Here is an 18,569-nt window from a genome sequence, read left to right on the forward strand (position 1 = left end):
TTTGTTACTTTACTTCCTCACTTCTTCCCCTTCTCTGTTCTATAAAAGAACCTGGCATCCAGACCTGGATAAGACGGTTTTTTTGGATACACTTGTCTGCCATCTTCTCAGCCCTCCAGCTTTCCGAATAAAGTCACTATTCCTTGCCTCAACACCTCATATCCCGATTTATTGGCCTGTTGTGCGGTGAGCAGAGCGAGCTTGGACTCAGTAACAACATCATCTACTATGGGGTGGTGCCCCCTCCCTTTTTTTTTTTTTCCTTTGCAGTACGCGGGCCTCTCACTGTTGTGGCCTCTCCTGTTGCGGAGCACAGGCTCTGGACACGCAGGCTTAGCGGCCATGGCCCACGGGCCCAGCTACTCCGCGGCATGTGGGATCCTCCCAGACCGGGGCACGAACCCGCGTCCCCCGCATCGGCAGGCGGACTCTCAACCACTGTGCCACCAGGGAAGCCCAAGATATACAACTTTTATTACACCTGAGTACACTAGCTAAATAAGTTCATGTTGTTTCTGTTACCAAATTTGTTAGCAAGAAAAACAACTTGGTATGATGAAATTTTCATGTTAAGAACAAGTGAATTGGGACTTCCCTGGTGGTCCAGTGGTTAAGAATCTGTCTTGCAATGCAGGGGATGCTGGTTCAATCCCTGGTTGGAGAACTAAGATCCCACATGCCACGGGGCAACTAAGCCCGCATGCCGCAACTACAGAGCCTGTGTGCTCTGGAGCCTGTGCGCCACAAGTAGAGAGAAGCCTGCACCCCACAATGAAAGATCCCGTTTGCCTCAACTAACATCCAACGCAGCCAAAAATAAATAAATAAATAAATAAATAACTTTTTAAAAGAACAAGTGAATTAAATAGACGTAAATGGGATAAGAGTCTTTAGGTAAACACTTCAGCAATTATTTTATTTTATGGCATGTCTACTTAAATAGTTTCCAGAATCTTTCTGGTTACTTGAAACCTTAAAGTTATACTGAGATAAGTTAAATAATAGACATTTATTAAATATTTAGATCATTTTCAAATAAAATAAAATACTGAAACATTAATCACTGAACATAAGTTAATCCACTTTTGGTTTCCTTTTACAAAAAAAAAAAAGACCCTTAATATATTTAGGTCTATTAGTAAAAATCTTTTCTGCTACATTGGAAAATTTACTATGAGGAAGAATGTACTCCTAGAAATTCTGGAATGTATTTATCTCTGCCAATCCACAGAATGCTAGTGTAAGAGACTGTCCACCATTATTCACTTCTCAGTTTTCACTAGAAATTAAGGATTCTAAGGGTTAAGAATTCTAATTAACATATGTAATTGAAACTACTTAGAAATAATAAGGGTGAAAGGAAACAACTGTGTATGAAAAGTAGGTAAAGAAAGTAGATGGACTTCCCTGGTGGTGCAGTGGTTAAGAATCCACCTGCCACTGCAGGGTACACAGGTTCAATCCCTGGTCTGGGAAGATCCCACATGCCGCAGAGCAACTAAACCCATGCGCCACAGCTACTGAGCCTGCGCTCTAGACGCCGTGAGCCACAGAGACTGAGCCCGTGCGCCACAACTACTGAAGCCCACGCGCCTAGAGCCCATGCTCCGCAACAAGAGAAGCTACCGCAATGAGAAGCCCCCGCTTGCCATAACTAGAGAAAGCCCGTGCAGCAACAAAGACCCAATGCAGCCAAAAATAAATTTAAAAAAATAAATTTATATTTTAAAAAACCCCAATAGTATGCTCTATACTGTGCATTCTCAACAGGGGCAATATCAACTCCACCCCCCCAAACTGGGCAAAAATTGGTTCTTGGATATAGGCCAAGAAACCTTACATTTCGATGGGATGGATTTCATGACCTTAAGAAAGACATTCTGGGGTTGTAGGAATACACCCTCCCCCCGCCCCATTGGATTTATAATTTTAAGCTTTTTAGGTATATGTCCTAGGAAAGGGAGGTGTTGGCTGGATCAAACGATAAATATTTGGCAGTTTTGAGCTTTCACAGGCAGGCCATTTAAGGTGGGCAGGTACTCTGGGGATACTGCCTTAAGCTGTTAAAAACCATGCCAAAATTTGGTCGTCACTTAGTGCAGGGGTTTGAATGGAGTACTTCTGAGAGTTTTTGCAGTTCTCAGTATGCAAGCTGAATTGTTTAGGGGTGAAGTGCACTGATATCTTCAATTTATCTTGCAATGCATGAAAAATAAAATGGATTGCTGCATGCATACATTAACCACCATATGATAAAGTAAATATAACAAATGTTCCTTGTAGAATCTAGTCTGTCCCCAGTCCCCCATTAGAATGTGAGCTCCCAGAGGGCAGGGACTTTTTCGGCCAGGCACAGGGTAAGCAGTCAGTAAATATTTGTGGAGCGAATACGTGCAAAGCACTAAGAACAAGTAAGCGCTCAGTAAGCGGAAGCGTTCGTGAGTCTATTGTTGCGGGAAACCCGCAAGTTCCGGCCTTGGAAGTGAGGCCGACGGTGCGCGCGCAGGCCCGGCGTGGTCGCTCTGGCCGCCTGTCGCCCCGGCTCTGTGGTGGGTCCTCCGGGCCGCGGAGCATGCGCAGGGCAGCGCCTGCGGGGATCGCTATGGCAGTGGCGTCGCGGTGGGTAGGGCCTCTGCGCTGGCGCCCTGGCAGGGCCGCCTCAGCCGCCGCCGGCGCCACTTCCTCTCTGGAATGAGCGGGGCCTCCCGCCGCCGCTCGCCGCGAGCCCCGCCGCTGCCGCCGCATCCCGACTGTGGGCCCGCTCCGGGATCATGCCCCTGACCGCCTACTGCTACCTGCGTGTCGTGGGCAGGGGCAGCTACGGGGAGGTGACGCTCGTGAGGCACCGACGGGACGGCAGGCAGGTCGGCGGGGCTGGGGCCCGGTAGGGGATGGGGGCAGGCAGGGGTTCGCCGAGGGCGCCGTCCAAAGGCTGGGCCCAGATATTCTGAAGGGGACGCGCCTCAGATGGCACTTCTTCAGGGAAATCGTCCCAGACCATCAAGACTAGGCCAGGCCTTCCTCTCATATGCGCCCCGAACTCCCTGGCGTCTTTGTAGTCGTAATCGGTGTGCTTAATCTGCACACTTTCCCCCAACCCTCGACAGTTCCATGAGAGCGTACACTCCCAGGACGTAACGGCGGCGCCTGGCAAGTATTCCTCCTTCAGTGAAGGGCCCCATACCCCGTCTGATCTGGAGACCTCTGGACTCGCTCAAAACTCAGCTCATCACCTTCCCTCCAAACCTCCTCTCACGGTCCCCATTTCAGGGAGTAGCACCACCAACCAGCCAGTTGCCCAAGCTGGACACCTGGGAGTCGTTCTGGGATCCCCCCTTACCTTCCCCCACTCCCACCCCCTTATTCGTCTGTCCACTAAGCCAACTGGCCTCTTCTTCATCTCCACGGGTACCTCCCCCATCCAGGACATCATTGTCTCTAGCTAAGCTGTGGCCATGGCCTCCCCCTTGTCCTCCCTGCCACATGACTTGCCCTTCTCCAATTCATCACTTTCATTGCAGTCTCAGTGATCTTTCTAAAACGTGCCTCTAATGTTGAACTTTATCCCATTAGCCTCAGGATAATGAACCAATTCGTAAATGTGGTTTATAAACAGGTGACCATATAATGTATTGTACAAACTGGGACAGTTTCGAAACTGAAAGGAGACACTATTTATAATTACACCAGGACAATGGGACTGCCCCAGACAAACTGAGAGGAGGTGGCCCCATAAGTATAAGGTCCTCTCGCCTCTTCTGCCTTGTCTCAGGTGCTGGTCACTGCCTGGAACACAAGCTCAGGCATAAGAGATTTGTTCAGTGGTCAATGGGGAGGGGGGATTTTTTTGAGCTGAGGATGGGGTACTAGCTGTAATAATAGTCCCTCACATTTCAGCAGTAGTTTGTTTACATTTTACAAAGCACATTTATGCTTTGTTACAAAACACACTTATGATTGTGTTTGTTGAATAATGAATTATTTGGTGTGTCATTGGTTGAGGGCGATGTATTAGGTGTTGGAGGATGTTGTTTTTTTTTTTTTAAGTGAGAATAATTTTGGATGTTGAGGATAGGTGATGTTTAGCCTTACTGGGCCTTGGATCCCTTTGAGTATGTAATGGAATCCACAGACCCATTCTGTCTGCAGATGTATATTCAAGTCATATTGTATGCACCTTTGTAGGGGGAACTTAGAGGTTAAAGAATCTCTACCACAGATTTTTTGGTTAATTCAGTGGTATGTTAACATTGACTCATTTTTAGCCATTAATGAAATTGTAAAATGCAGATGGAAAGTATAATTTTTTTGTGACCCCCCTACCCTGCTATAAATCTAACTTGTAAAAAGTATCATTAGTGGTAACAAGTCTTTTTCCCAGTTTTGTGCTTTGTGAATAACAAAATGAATAGGTTATGTGGCAGTCTCCAAAAGGTTGGTTTTGAGGACACTCAAGATAATCCTTAAATACTTTTGAATCTATAATACTGTATGTTTGTTTGCATATTATAAAAACATGTGTTTTTTTTGTAGTATGTCATCAAAAAGCTGAACCTCCAAAATGCCTCCAGCCGAGAGCGGCGAGCTGCTGAACAGGAAGCTCAGCTCTTATCTCAGTTGAAGCATCCCAATATTGTCACCTACAAGGAGTCGTGGGAGGGAGGGGATGGTCTGCTGTACATCGTCATGGGCTTCTGCGAAGGAGGTGATCTGTACCGAAAGCTCAAAGAGCAGAAGGGGAGGCTTCTGTCCGAGAGTCAGGTGGTGGAGTGGTTTGTTCAGATCGCTATGGCTCTGCAGGTACTGTCAGGACTCATAGCATCCCACTTGCTCCAAGGTGACAGAGAGATGCCTGGTGGATTTTAGGAAAATGCTTCCCCAAATGCTTAATGAAAAAAAAAATTCTTTAAAAAATCCATTTATGAAGTGGACCTAGTTCCTCTTGCTGTAGCACTGAAGTGTTTCTGAATGAGTGATATCTGTATTGAAGCAGACATGGATTTTGTCTGATTGCTGGGAAAGACAATTCTCTGTTCATTTAATATTTATAGCAAAATCCATTTTAAGGGCCCTGAATTGACAAAGAGCAAAGAATGACCATGTTTGTTATCAGTTGGTCAGCTGCATCATACTGAAAGGTGGTTGGGCTAATCTGCCTAAACTGTGGGGCTTTGGGCTTTAACCCTGCTGTGGCAGAGTGAGTAGAAATGTGAAACATGTTTGTGTTTTAATATACACATAGTCAAAAGTGAGACTTTATGGAATATCACTCTGATATTAGAGAATGTATCTTAGGATTTAAACAATAAAAGTGATATTGTTATAGTTCAAAATATTATTAAGCTGAAGATTTCATGAGTCTGAGAGGAATGTGCATCTGACCTTGTATAAGTTGTCTTTCTACCTTCAGTGAAAGTTTGTAAGCACATTTTTTAACTGGGTCCATATAACGCTAGATGGTATGATTGTCAAGTCACCAGGGAACAATTGTGAAGGAAGCTGGGCAAATTAATGCATGGAACTTAATTTCTTACTTTGGAAAGTTGTAAATTAGACTTTTTATTTAGAGATTATAAAACAATAGTGTTTTGATGTGTAGGTAAGGCTCATCTAAGAGTATAAGGCTCTATAACTTATACAGTTGTTGATGGTATATAAGAAGTCAGGTATAAATAAGTCAGGTATTAAATATTTATATTTAATAAAATTTTATTTTTCTTCAGTATTTACATGAAAAACACATCCTTCACCGAGATCTAAAAACTCAAAATGTCTTCCTAACAAGAGCAAACATCATCAAAGTGGGTGACCTAGGAATTGCCCGAGTGCTTGAGAACCACTGTGACATGGCTAGCACCCTCATTGGCACACCCTACTACATGAGCCCTGAATTGTTCTCAAACAAACCCTACAACTATAAGGTAGGATTCGGCTGTGTTTGCCAGCTCACCTTGTCTCTACAGTAGTATAATTTTAGAACCCATCAGAATAGTAAGTTAGAAGAATTCTCTGTGAATTGGTTTAAGGAAAATGTCTTTTTTTTTTTTTAAGAGGAAAAATGTAAATAAGGCATTCTGACATTTAACCATTTACTATTTTTTTTTCCTAGTCTGATGTTTGGGCTCTGGGATGCTGTGTTTATGAAATAGCCACCCTGAAGCATGCTTTCAATGCAAAAGACATGAATTCTTTAGTTTATCGGATTATTGAAGGAAAGGTAAAGAATATTCTGGAATTAATTGTTTTTAATATTTGGAGCAACGTTAATTTAGTGCAACTTTGAAAGTAGCTACTGAGAAAATGGCGTAATCATGTTGGGTGGATAGTTAAGAATGGTGGGTCCTGTCTGTGGGGAGGGTTGAACTGGAGGAGAAGGGATTGATCCTTTCTTAATATTAATTTATAAAGGTGGCTTAATGGCTCTGAAGAATTGGCTTCTTGAAAACCAGTACCTTATAGACACAGGATGTGCAGGTGCCCTGAGGCTACTGGTAGCTTCTCCTAAGTGGTTAAATGAGTGGCTTAAAAGGAGTCTACTCTGTTTGGACTTCCCTGGTGGCGCAGTGGTTAAGAATCCACCTGTCAATGTAAGGGATACGGGTTCGAGCCCCGGTCCGGGAAGATCCCACATGCCGCAGAGCAACTAAGCCCGTACGCCACAACTACTGAGCCTGTGCTCTAGAGCCCATGAGCCACAACTACTGAGGCCCGTGCACCTAGAGCCCGTGCTCTGCAATAAGAGAAGCCACCACAATGAGAAGCCCGCGCACCACAACGAAGAGTAGCCCCCGCTCACTGCAACTAGAGAAGGCCCGCATGCAGCAACGAAGACCCAACACAGCCAAAAATAAATAAATAAAATAAATAAAAGATTTATTTTTTAAAAAAGAGTCTAGGGCTTCCCTGGTGGCGCAGTGGTTGAGAGTCCGCCTGCCGATGCAGGGGACACGGGTTCGTGCCCTGGTCCGGGAAGATCCCACATGCCGCCGAGTGGCTAGGCCCGTGAGCCATGGCCGCTGAGCCTGCGTGTCCAGAGCCTGTGCTCCGCAACGGGAGAGGCCACAACAGTGAGAGGCCCACGCACTGCCAAAAAAGAAAAAAAAGTCTACTCTGTTTGAACTTGTTGCTCCTTTGATAATCATCACAATCACTAGTAACCAGTTAAAACTTGCAGAAAGCATTGTGTATGATAGATGCTAGAGTAACCAACTTTATGTGTCAATTTCATGAGGCTAGTTGCCCCCTGCAGTGTCAGGCATCCTCACACCGTTAAGTTTTAAGGCTGTAAATCACCTACTGATTTTAACATTATACCAAGACTCATTTATTTTTTTAATTTGAAAAAATATCGAAAAACACAGAAAGAGTAAAATTTGCTCATAATTCCACTTCTTAAAGAATCAAACAAGAAAGGGGTGAAATTCCCCTGTTTCCATCCATTTCCATCCCTTGGAGATAACCATTGGTAATGGTTTGGTGCATAGCCTTCCTGGCTTTTCCCTGTCTTTATAACTCTGGGTGTGTATGTTAAAAAAGTAACTGAAATGGAATCAGGCTATACACACTGGTACACAACCTGCTTTTTTGACTTAATAAATGAGGGACATCTTTCCAGGTCAGTACCTGTAAGTCTTGTATTTTTTTAAAGGCTGCCTGGTATTTTATTAGAAGGGTATACCATACTCTATTCCATAAGTACCCTATGAATGGCCATTTACATTGTTTCCAGTTGTTCACTATTACAAGAACAATACTGCAGTGAATATCCTGGTACATAAATCTTTAGGAACTCATGCTCTTATTTATGAAGGAGAGGGTCCTCAAATGGGACTGCTGGTTTGAAGGATATATTTTATAATTTTACAACTTGCTATTATAACCAGGATGCCAGATAGACTAATAGACTGTAGACTAATATGCTGGTTATTTTCTGCTGTGGATAATGATTTAAAAAATATATCTTGGGAAACCTCTACCTACTTTTACTTTTCACAAGACTATTAGTCATACTTATGGTATTATTTCTCTTTGTAGCTGCCACCAATGCCGAAAGATTACAGCCCAGAGCTGGCAGAAATAATAAGAACCATGCTGAGCAAAAGGCCTGAAGAAAGACCTTCTGTGAGGAGCATCCTAAGGCAGCCTTATGTAAAGCGCCAAATATCCTTGTTTTTGGAGGCCACGAAGGCGTAAGATATTTCCCTTGCAAATAGGTCAGCTAAATAGATGGAATAAAAGAGGGTGGCTTTTATAATTTTCATGTGTGAGAGTTTATGGTGAGTTTTTTAAAAACATGAAGTAGAATTGCATGATTAGAGCAAGTGTTAAGATTTGCTTAATTGCTAAAATCAGAAATCTAGAGAACCATTGGAGATATCACTTTCACATTCCTCTGAGAGTTCCAAGACATATTGAGTACGGTTTTTTTAAAAGGATGTATGTTTTATTTATTTTTTATTTTTTTATTTTTTTGCGGTACGCGGGCCTCTCACTGCTGTGGCCTCTCCCGTTGCGGAGCACAGGCTCCGGATGCGCAGGCTCAGCAGCCATGGCTCACAGGCCTAGCCGCTCTGCAGCATGTGGAATCTTCCCAGACTGGGGCAGAAACCCATGTCCCCTGCATCGGTAGGCGGACTCTCAACCACTGCGCCACCAGGGAAGCCCAAGGATGTATGTTTTAGAAATCATATTAAAATGAGAGATCATCTAAAAAGCCTATTATTACATTATGTACTATGTAAGATAATAGTCACATTTAAAAAATAATACTCAAATCTCAGAGGGCTTTTGTAAGGTTCCCTCTTTACTCATAACTTCTCAAGGGGATAGAATTCCTTCTTTGACTTTCAGGTCCTACCTTCACTAAATAGCTGTTCTAGGACCTGAGACTTAGAGCTAGACAAGACCTTCACAGTCCTTGTCTTTTGACGTGTTAAATTTGGGAGGCAATGCTAGAGAGGCCCTGGGGGATAAAGAAGGATCATATTTTTGTTTACATTGCCTATAATTTCCTACCAAGAGACCTTTGGCCTTCTGCAGCTCTGATCTTCATGCTCCCCTTGAATTCTCCAGAGGTTTAGCTCCATTGGAAAATGTCACACTTAAACAGTTGGGGATATTATTCCTGTATACATTTATTCTGCAAGTCAAGGCTGAGTATACCAATCATTTTTACTTTCAAACTTGGCAAAGTAGTTGTGGTATTATTACAAATGTGGAACTTGAAGATGAAAATTATCCTGGTACTTCTAATTGTGAGGCAAGTTTTCATAGGTTTTAAATTTTAGAATAATATTGTATTTACAGAAAAGTTGCAGAGACAGAACAGAGTTTCTGTATAACCCTCACCCAGTTTCTCCTATCAGCATCTTATGTTACCATGGTACATTTGTCAGAACTAAGAAAACAACATCAGTATCTTTTTTTTTTTTTTTTTTTTTTTTTTTTGCGGTACGCGGGCTTCTCACTGTTGTGGCCTCTCCCCTTGCGGATCACAGGCTCCGGACGCGCAGGCTCAGCGCCCATGGCTCACAGGCCCAGCCGCTCCGCAGCATGTGGGATCTTCCTGGACCGGGGCACGAACCTGTGTCCCCTGCATCGGCAGGTGGACTCTCAACCACTGCACCACCAGGGAAGCCCAACATCAGTATCTTATGTTGAGTAAATCCAGACTTCACTTGGCTTACTCCAGTTTTTCTACTAGTGTCATTTTTCTGCTTCAGGATCCAGTCCAGCATACCATATTACTCCTCATTTCTCCTTAGTCAACTTGGGTCTCTGACAGTTTCTCACTTTCTTTGTTTTTCATGACCTTGATTGTTTTTGGAGATTACTGGTCAAGTGTTTTGTAGAACACCCACTGGTTTTTAGAAGACTCCTCTCTATAAAAGGAGCAGTTCTATGGGAATTCCCTGGCAGTCCACTGGTTAGGACTCCACGCTTCCACTGCAGGGGACCCAGGTTCAATCCCTGGTCAGGGAACTAAGATCCCACAAGCCACATGGCACGGCCAAAAAGGAAAAAAAAAGAAAAGAAAGAAAGAAAGAAAACGAGCCGTTCTAAGCGGGAGTGTAACATGTATGCACATTTCCTCATATATATAGAAACCTTTAACCTTCACTGTATTGATAATAACTTTTTCTTCTTTTCTTCCTCATAAAGAAAAACCTCCAAAAATAATATTAAAAATGGTGACTCTAAATCCAAGCCTGTGGCTACAGTGGTTTCTGGAAAGGCTGAATTAAGTCATGAAGCCGTTCCCCCTCAACCACACTCTTCAGAGGGCTCCAAGACATATGTAATGGTACGTCTCATTCTAAAGGATATGTGTTCTAGAAACTGTATTAAAATGATAGGTTACCTAAGCTAGTTATTCTATGTGAAATGACTAAGCTTCATTAGATTTCTGTTGTGTAAGTAATTTTGTATTGTAAAGAAGGAATACTGGTGAAGTATTCAAAGTGCCTATTAAAATGTTCATGAAGTCAGTGCTGTAATAACTTTAAGAAGTTTTTTTTAATTGAGGTGGAATTTATATAACATAAAGTTAACCATTTTAAAGTGAACAATTAATTGCATTTAGTATATTCACAGTATTGTGCGACCATCACCTCTATCTCATTCCAAAACATTTTCATCACCCCAAAAGGAAACCTCATACCCATTAGGTTGTCACTCCTCCTCCATCCAGCCCCTGTAAAACACCAGTGTTCTCTGTTTGTATGGGTTTGCCTATTCTGAATATTTGATATAAACGGAATCATACAATATGTAACCTTTTGTGTCTGGCTTCTTTCACTTAGCATGTTTTTGAGGTTCATCCAGGTAGCATATATCAATACTTCATTTATTTTTATGTCTAAATAATACTCCATTGTATGTATATACCACAGTTTGTTTATCTATTCATTCATTGGTAGATATTGGGTTGTGTTCACCTTTTGGCTTTTGCTATGAACATTTATGTACAACGTTTGAATATCTGTTTTCAATTCTCTTGGGTATAATATCTAGGAGGGTAATTGCTGAGTCATATGGTAATTCTATGTTTAACTTTTTGAGGAATGACCACATTGTTTTTCCTTTGTGGTTGCACCATTTCATGTTTTTATCAGCAATCCCTGAGAATTCCAGTTTCTCTACAACTTCACCAACTCTTGTTATTTTCTGTTTTTCTGATTCTAGCCATCCTAGTGGATGTGGAGTGGTATGTTATTGTAGTTCTAATTTGCATTTGACTAATGACATAGAACTTGTTGGCCATTTGAATGCCTTCTTTGGAGAAATATCTATTAAGCCTGTTGCCCATTTTTTAATTGGGTTTTTTGTTTTTTATTATTGAGTTCTAAGAGTTCTTTCTATATTATAGATACTAGACCCTCATCAGATATATGATTTACAAATATTTCCTCCCGTTCTTTAGGTTGTCCTTTCACTTTCTTGATAATGTCCTTTTATGCACAAATGTTTTTAATTTTGGTGAAGTGTAATTTATTTGTTTTTTACTTTTGTTGCCCATGCTCATATCTAAGAATCCCTTGCCAAATCCAAGGTCATGAAGATGTACGCCTATGTTTTCTCCTAGGATTTTTATAGTTTTAGCTCTTATATTTAGGTTATTGATCCATTAAAAAAATTTTTATTATGGTAAAATATAAGTAATATAAAATTTGCCATTTTGTACCATTTTTAAATTAATTAATTAATTATTTTCATTTTGTACCATTTTTAAGCATACAATTCAGTGGTCTTAATTACATTCACAATGTTGTGCAGCCATCACCATATCTTCCAAAGCCTTTTCATCATTCCAAACAGAAACTCTGTACCCATTAAGGTCTAACTCCCCATTGCCTCTACTCCCAGACCCTGGTAACCTCTGATCTACTTTCTCTGAATTTGCCTGTTCTAGGTACCTCATATAAATGGAATCATACAACATTTGTTCTTTTGTGTCTAGCTTATCTCACTTAGCAAGTTTTCAAACATTATCCATATTTTAGCATGTATCAGAATTTCATTCCTTTCTGTGGCTTTATAATATTCCTCTGTATGTATATACCACATTTTGTTTATCCATTCATCTGTTGATGGACATTTGGGTTGTTTCCATCTTCTGGCCATTGTGAATAATGCTGCTATAAACATTAGTGTACAAATATCTGAGTCCCTATTTTTAGTTCTTGGGACAAATACCTGGGAGTGGAATTGTTGGGTCTTATGATTATTCCATGTTTAACTTTCTGAGGAACCTATTCCATTTTGAGTTAATTTTTTTTTTTTTTTTTTTTTTTTGCGGTACGCGGGCCTCTCACTGCTGTGGCCTCTCCCGTTGTGGAGCACAGGCTCCGGACGCGCAGGCTCAGCAGCCATGGCTCACGGGCCTAGCCGTTTCGCGGCACGTGGGATCTTCCCGGACTGGGGCACGAACCTGTGTCCCCTGCATCGGCAGGCGGACTCCCAACCACTGCGCCACCAGGGAAGCCCCTCGAGTTAATTTTTTAATATGGTGTGAGGAGTGCTATAATAACTTGGAAGCATGTTTTCATTCTGGGTGAAGACAAATATTTGTCCCAGGAGAAACCCATAGTCATTGGCCCCTTGAAGACACCCCCACGTCTGAAAGGCTACACCTACAAACCAGACATAAGCAATACCACAGAATCGCTAGCCACGATCAGTAGGGTGAATATTGACATCTTACCTGCAGAAAGGAGGAGCTCAGTGAACAACAGCTTAGTTCAAGAGAATCAACAAAGACACTTAGATGCCTCTAATGAGTTAGAAGGTAAATGTATTATTTCTCAAGTGAAAGAGAGGCTGCAGGATAACACTAAATCCAGTGCTCAACCTGGATACCAAATTTCCACATGGTCCATTGACTATGTCGCTGGAGAAGGGAATGACCCAGTGAAGCCTCTGCAGCCTCTAAACAAAGACCAAAATTTATCAAAGGACCAGGTGAGTGACATGCACAAGGTATTGGTTTCAGAAAGAAGACTGGAAAGTGTGGTTACAAAGGTGTGGGTTGTGTTCTTTGGTTGTGCTTTTAGTTGTGGTTTTAGGAAAATCAGTTGTTCCCATATAACAGTTTAAACATGACAGAACCAAAGGATAGGACCCAAGGAATTCTTAGATCCCTTGTGTGCCCTGGTGTAGGGTACTTGCCATTTGCCATTAGTGTGTTTTTTCTTATTTCTACATCATTCTTTTGTAAGTCCTCCAAGTGGATGGACAGTTCCAACAATTAGGTAATATCACATTCCTTCTTGCTTTTTTTTTTTTTTTTTTTTTTTTTTTTTTTGCGGTAGGCGGGCCTCTCACTGTTGTGGCCTCTCCCCTTGCGGAGCACAGGCTCCGGAGCACAGGCTCAGTGGCCATGGCTCACGGGCCTAGCCGCTCTGCGGCATGTGGGATCTTCCCAGACCGGGGCACGAACCCGTGTCCCCTGCATCGGCAGGCGGACTCTCAACCACTGCGCCACCAGGGAAGCCCTCCTTCTTGCTTTTAAAAGTTAGTGGATTGTCTGATTTTTTAAGTTAAGGAATTAAAAAAACATATTTTATGTGTTGGAACCAAAGGAGAAGGAAGAAGAGAAGAAAAGGAACGGAACAAAAGGATTTTGATACTGAGAGACTATTCTGAGTAAATTTAAAGGGTATCTTCTACTTGAACATGGAAAGAAGCTTAAATTAGATGAAGCATGGTAATAGCTAAGGATTAGAAAGAAAGCCAGAACATTTGATTAACTTTACATTTTTATTTGTAAAATATTTAAAGAATATATTTATATATTGACTATATTTTTATTATATATATTTAAACTGTATATATTACATACATTTTCATATTTAACACTTTTATATAAATATATATAACTATTTTATACATCTATAGTCAAATGTTTTTATTTATTTGTTTTATTTATGGCTGTTTGGGTCTTTGTTGCTGCGTGTGGGCTTTCTCTAGTTGCAGTGAGCGGGGGCTACTCTTCGTTGCGGTGCACAGGCTTCTCATTGTGGTGGCTTCTCTTGTTCCGGAGCACGGGCTCTAGGCACGCAGGTTTCAGTAGTTGTGGTACGTGGGCTCAGTAGTTGTGGCTCGTGGGCTCTAGTGCACAGGCTCAGTAGCTGTGGCGCACGGGCTTAGTTGCTCCACAGCCTGTGGGATCTTCCCAGACCAGGGCTCGAACCTGTGTCCCCTGCATTGGCAGGTAGATTCTTAACCACTGTGCCACCAGGGAAGTCCCTCGAATGTTTTTAATAAGGTTTTGTTTTTATAGAAAAGTACAAGTATGATGCTCTTTTCATTTAAACTCATTGAATTGAAACCAAAATTTAATCTTAAGCTTTCTCTGGACACTGGAATCCTTAGTACTTTATAGATAAAATTATATATGTCCTGCTTGTTCTGCTTGACTGTCAAATTATATTCAAGGTCGCTTCTTTTATTTTTTTCCATAATTATTTAAAAAAATTTTAAAGTGCCAATTCAGTGGGTTTTAGTATATTTATAAAGTTGTACATTCACTGCCATTATCTGTTTCCAGAACATTTCCATCACCTCAAAAAGAAACCCCATACTCAATACTAGTCACTCTCCATTCCTCCTTGTCTCTAGCCCTTGGCAACATTGTCTGTATGAATTTGCCTATTCTCAATATTTCATATAAATGGAATCATACAGATACGGTCTTTTGTGTCTGGCTTTTATTTAGCATAATGCTTTCAAGGTTATATCCATGTTGTAGCCTGTACCAGTATTTCATTTCTTTTTATTGCCAAATAAATTCTACTGTATGTATATTTCATATTTTATTTATCTGTTCATCAGTTGATGAACATTTGGGTTGTTTTCACCTTTCACTGTGGATAAAGTTGCTTTGAACATTCATGTACAAGTTTTTGTGTGGACATATGTTTTCAGTTCTCTTGGATATATACCTAGGAGTGGAGTTGCTGGATCATATGGTGACTCTATGTTTAACTTTTTGAGGAACTGCAGAACTGTTTTCCAAAGCAACTATATCATTTTACTTCCCATCAGCAATGTATGAGAGTTATAATTTCTCCACATCCTCACCAACACTTATTTTCTGTGTTTTTTGTGTTGTTTTGTTTTGTTTTGTTTTGTTTTTGATTCTAGCCATCCTGGAAGTGGTATCTTATTGTGGTTTTGATTTGCACCTCCCTAATGACTAATGTTGTTGAGCATCTTTTCATGTGCTTATTGGCCATTTTTATACCTACTTTGGAGAAATATCTATTCAAATCCTTTGCCCATTTTTAAATTGGTTTATTTATCTTTTTATCGTTGAGTAGTAGGAGTTCTTTATCAATTACAAATGTCAGTCCCTTATCAGATATAAGATTCAAAAATATTGTCTCCCGTTCTGTGGATTGTCTTCACTTTCTTTTTAAAGTATATTTTATTTTATTTTATTTTGACTGCACCATGCAGCATGTGGGATCTTAGTTCCCTGACCAGGGATCGAACCTGTGCCCCCTGCAGTGGAAGTGTGGAGTCTTAACCACTGGACCACCAGGGAAGTCCCATCTTCACTTTTGTTTTTTTATTATTTATTTATTTGTTCTTTATTACTTCTTTGGCTGCGTTGGGTCTTAGTTGCAGCATGCGGGGCCTTCGTTGAGGCATGCGGCATCTTTCGTTGTGGGGCGCAGTCTTCTCTCTAGTTGTGGCACATGGGCTCCAGGGCGTGTGGGCTCCAAAATGCGTGGGCTCTGTAGTTTGCAGCACGTGGGCTCTCGCGTTGAGGCGCGCAAGCTCAGTAGTTGTGGCACGCAGGCGTAGTTGCCCCACGGCATGTGGAATCTTATTTCCCCAACCAGGGATCGAACCTGCGTCCCCTGCATTGGAAGGCAGATTCTTTACCACTGGACCCCCAGGGGAGTCCCTCATCTTCACTTTCTTTTTTTTTTTTTTTTTTTTTTTGCGTTATGTGGGCCTCTCACTGTTGTGGCCTCTCCCGTTGCGGAGCACAGGCTCCGGACGCACAGGCCCAGCGGCCATGGCTCACGGGCCCAGCCGCTCCGCGGCATGTGGGATCTTCCCAGACCGGGGCACGAACCCGTGTCCCCTGCATCGGCAGGCGGACTCTCAACCACTGCGCCACCAGGGAAGCCCTCATCTTCACTTTCTTGATGGTGTCCTTTGGAGCATAAAAGTTTTAAAATTTGATGAAATCTAGTTTTGTCTATTTTTTCTTTTGTTGCTTCTGCTTTCAGTGTCATGAAGATTTCTCCCATAATTTCTTCTAAGAGTTCATAATTTTAACTCTTATGTTCAGTTCTGAGATCTATTTTGAGTTAATTTTTGTGTGTGATGTGAAGAAAGGGCTCTACTTCATTCTTTTGTAGGCAGATATCCACTTGTCCCAGTACCATTTGTTAAAAGATTATTCTTTTCCCATTGAATTTTCTTGGGACCCTCATTGAAAATCAGTAGACCCTAAATATGATTATTTTTATACTCTCAATTCTGTACCACTGATTTTTCTATCTGTATGTCAGTAACACAATTACTGTAGGTTTATAGTAAGTGGTTTTTTTTTTTTTGGCCATGCTGTGCGGCTTACAGGATCTCAGTTCCCTGACTAGAGATTGCATCCGGGCCACAGCAGTGAAAATCCGAAATCCTAACCACTAAGCCACCAGGGAATTCACTGTAGTAAGTTTTGAAATTGGGAAGGTTAAGTCTTCCAACTTTATTCTTATTTTTCAATACTGTTTTGGCTATATGGGGTCCTTTGCATTTCCATATGAATTTTAAGATTAGCTTGTCAATTTCTGCAAAAAAGCCTGGGATTTTGACAGGGATTTTATTGAATCTGTAGATTATTTGCAGATTATTGCTGTCTCAATATGTATCTTCCAACTCATGAACATAGGATATCTTTTTATTTTCTTTAGGTCTTCTTCAGTTTCTTACAATGATGTTTTGTTGTTTTAAGTGTATAAGTCTTGCACTTCTTTTGTTAAATTAATTTCTAAGTATTTTGTTCCATTGGCTTCCCTTGTGGCGCAGTGGTTAAGAATCCGCTTACCAGTGCAGGGGACACGGGTTTGAGCCCTGGGCGGGGAAGGTCCCACATGCTGTGGAGCAACTAGGCCCGTGCGCCACAGCTACGGAAGCCTGCGTGCCTAGAACCCATGCTCCACAACAAGAGAAGCCACTGCAATGAGAAGCCTGCACACTGCAACAAAGAGTAGCCCCTGCTTGCCACAACTAGAGAAAGTGCGCGCAGCAACGAAGACCCAACGCAGCCAAAAGTAAATAAATAAATAAATAAATTTAAGTATTTTGTTCCTTCTGATACTATTGTAAATGGAATGGTTTTCATAATTTCATTTTCATAGTGTTCATTGCTTGTATATAGAAATACAATTAATTTTTATATATTGACTTTATATCCTACAGCCTTACTTAACTCATTTATTGATTCTACTAACTTTTTAATAATGGACTCCTTAGAATTTTCTGAATACAGTATCACATCATCTGCAAATAGAGATTTTTCCTTTTCAATCTGTATTTCTTTTATTTATTTATTTTTTCTTGTCTGATTGCCCTGGCTAGAACCTCTAGTACAGTGTTGAATAGGAGTTACAGTGTTGAATAGGAGTGATAAGAATGGACATCCCTGTCTTGTTCCTGATCAAATATGTTTCTTACATCAGGCTTTTAGAATAGGGTTTTTTGTTTTGTTTGATAGAATTTCATGTCCAGCATTTCTTTGTTGTTGTTGTTATTTTGTTGTTGATAAAAGTGGAAGAACTTTTTTTAGAACCAATTGGATTTCATGGAGAAACTCCTTAAGTCATTTGTTCAGGTACTCTTATATGTATAAGCTTTATTTTGAATATTCTATACTTAATACCAGCAGAGAAACATTTATTTCACTCTTCAGAATTAAATCAGTTACTGTTTATTATCTGGGTATCCTTGCATAGCTAGCATATCACACTGTTCCTTTTTCTTTCTAAAATGTACCACATAGTGGGCTCTTGATAAAAATGTGTTGATTGGGCTTCCCTGGTGGCGCAGTGGTTGAGAGTCCGCCTGCCGGCGCAGGGTACACGGGTTCGTGCCCCAGTCCGGGAGGGTCCCACAAGCCGTGGAGTGGCTGGGCCTGTGAGCCATGGCCGCTGAGCCTGCGTGTCCGGAGCCTGTGCTCCGCAACGGGAGAGGCCACAACAGTGAGAGGCCCGTGTACCGCAAAAAAAAAAAAAAAAAAAAAAATGTGTTGATTGAATGACATTCTATTTCCAGTGTCCATCTACTTGAAAACTTAGATATTCTGATAGTTAAAAATTTCTTTAAAAATTAATGTAAGGGCTTCCCTGGTGGCGCAGTGGTTGAGAGTCTGCCTGCTGATGCAGGGGACACAGGTTCGTGCCCCGGTCTGGGAAGATCCCACATGCCGCGGAGCGGCTAGGCCTGTGAGCCATGGCCACTGAGCCTACGCGTCTGGAGCCTGTGCTCCGCATTGGGAGAGACCACAACAGTGAGAGGCCCGTGTACTGCAAAAAAAAAAAAATTAATGTAAGAAG

At 41.5% G+C, this 18,569-nt stretch overlaps 1 protein-coding gene across 2 annotated transcripts in view; it reads left to right on the forward strand.

Annotated features, from left to right (window-relative positions):
• Positions 1 to 2,771: 2,771 nt before the first annotated feature.
• Positions 2,772 to 18,569, forward strand: part of NEK4 (NIMA related kinase 4) — a gene marked incomplete at its 5' end in the record, with an annotated part of 41,620 nt that continues 25,822 nt past the window's right edge. Inside the window, 7 exons of one of the 2 annotated variants that reach the window (XM_079712387.1) lie at positions 2,772 to 2,864; positions 4,534 to 4,800; positions 5,724 to 5,921; positions 6,110 to 6,217; positions 8,035 to 8,189; positions 10,162 to 10,303; positions 12,553 to 12,960. In XM_079712387.1, coding sequence (XP_079568513.1) covers positions 2,772 to 2,864; positions 4,534 to 4,800; positions 5,724 to 5,921; positions 6,110 to 6,217; positions 8,035 to 8,189; positions 10,162 to 10,303; positions 12,553 to 12,960 — 1,371 coding nt within the window. Of the gene's footprint in view, positions 2,865 to 4,533; positions 4,801 to 5,723; positions 5,922 to 6,109; positions 6,218 to 8,034; positions 8,190 to 10,161; positions 10,304 to 12,546; positions 12,961 to 18,569 lie in introns of both variants that reach the window. The other variant, XM_079712386.1, reaches the window with a different exon arrangement.

The sequence above is a fragment of the Hyperoodon ampullatus genome, assembly GCF_949752795.1.
Source record: "Hyperoodon ampullatus genome assembly, chromosome: 10".
NCBI classification, from domain to species: Eukaryota; Metazoa; Chordata; class Mammalia; order Artiodactyla; family Ziphiidae; genus Hyperoodon; species Hyperoodon ampullatus.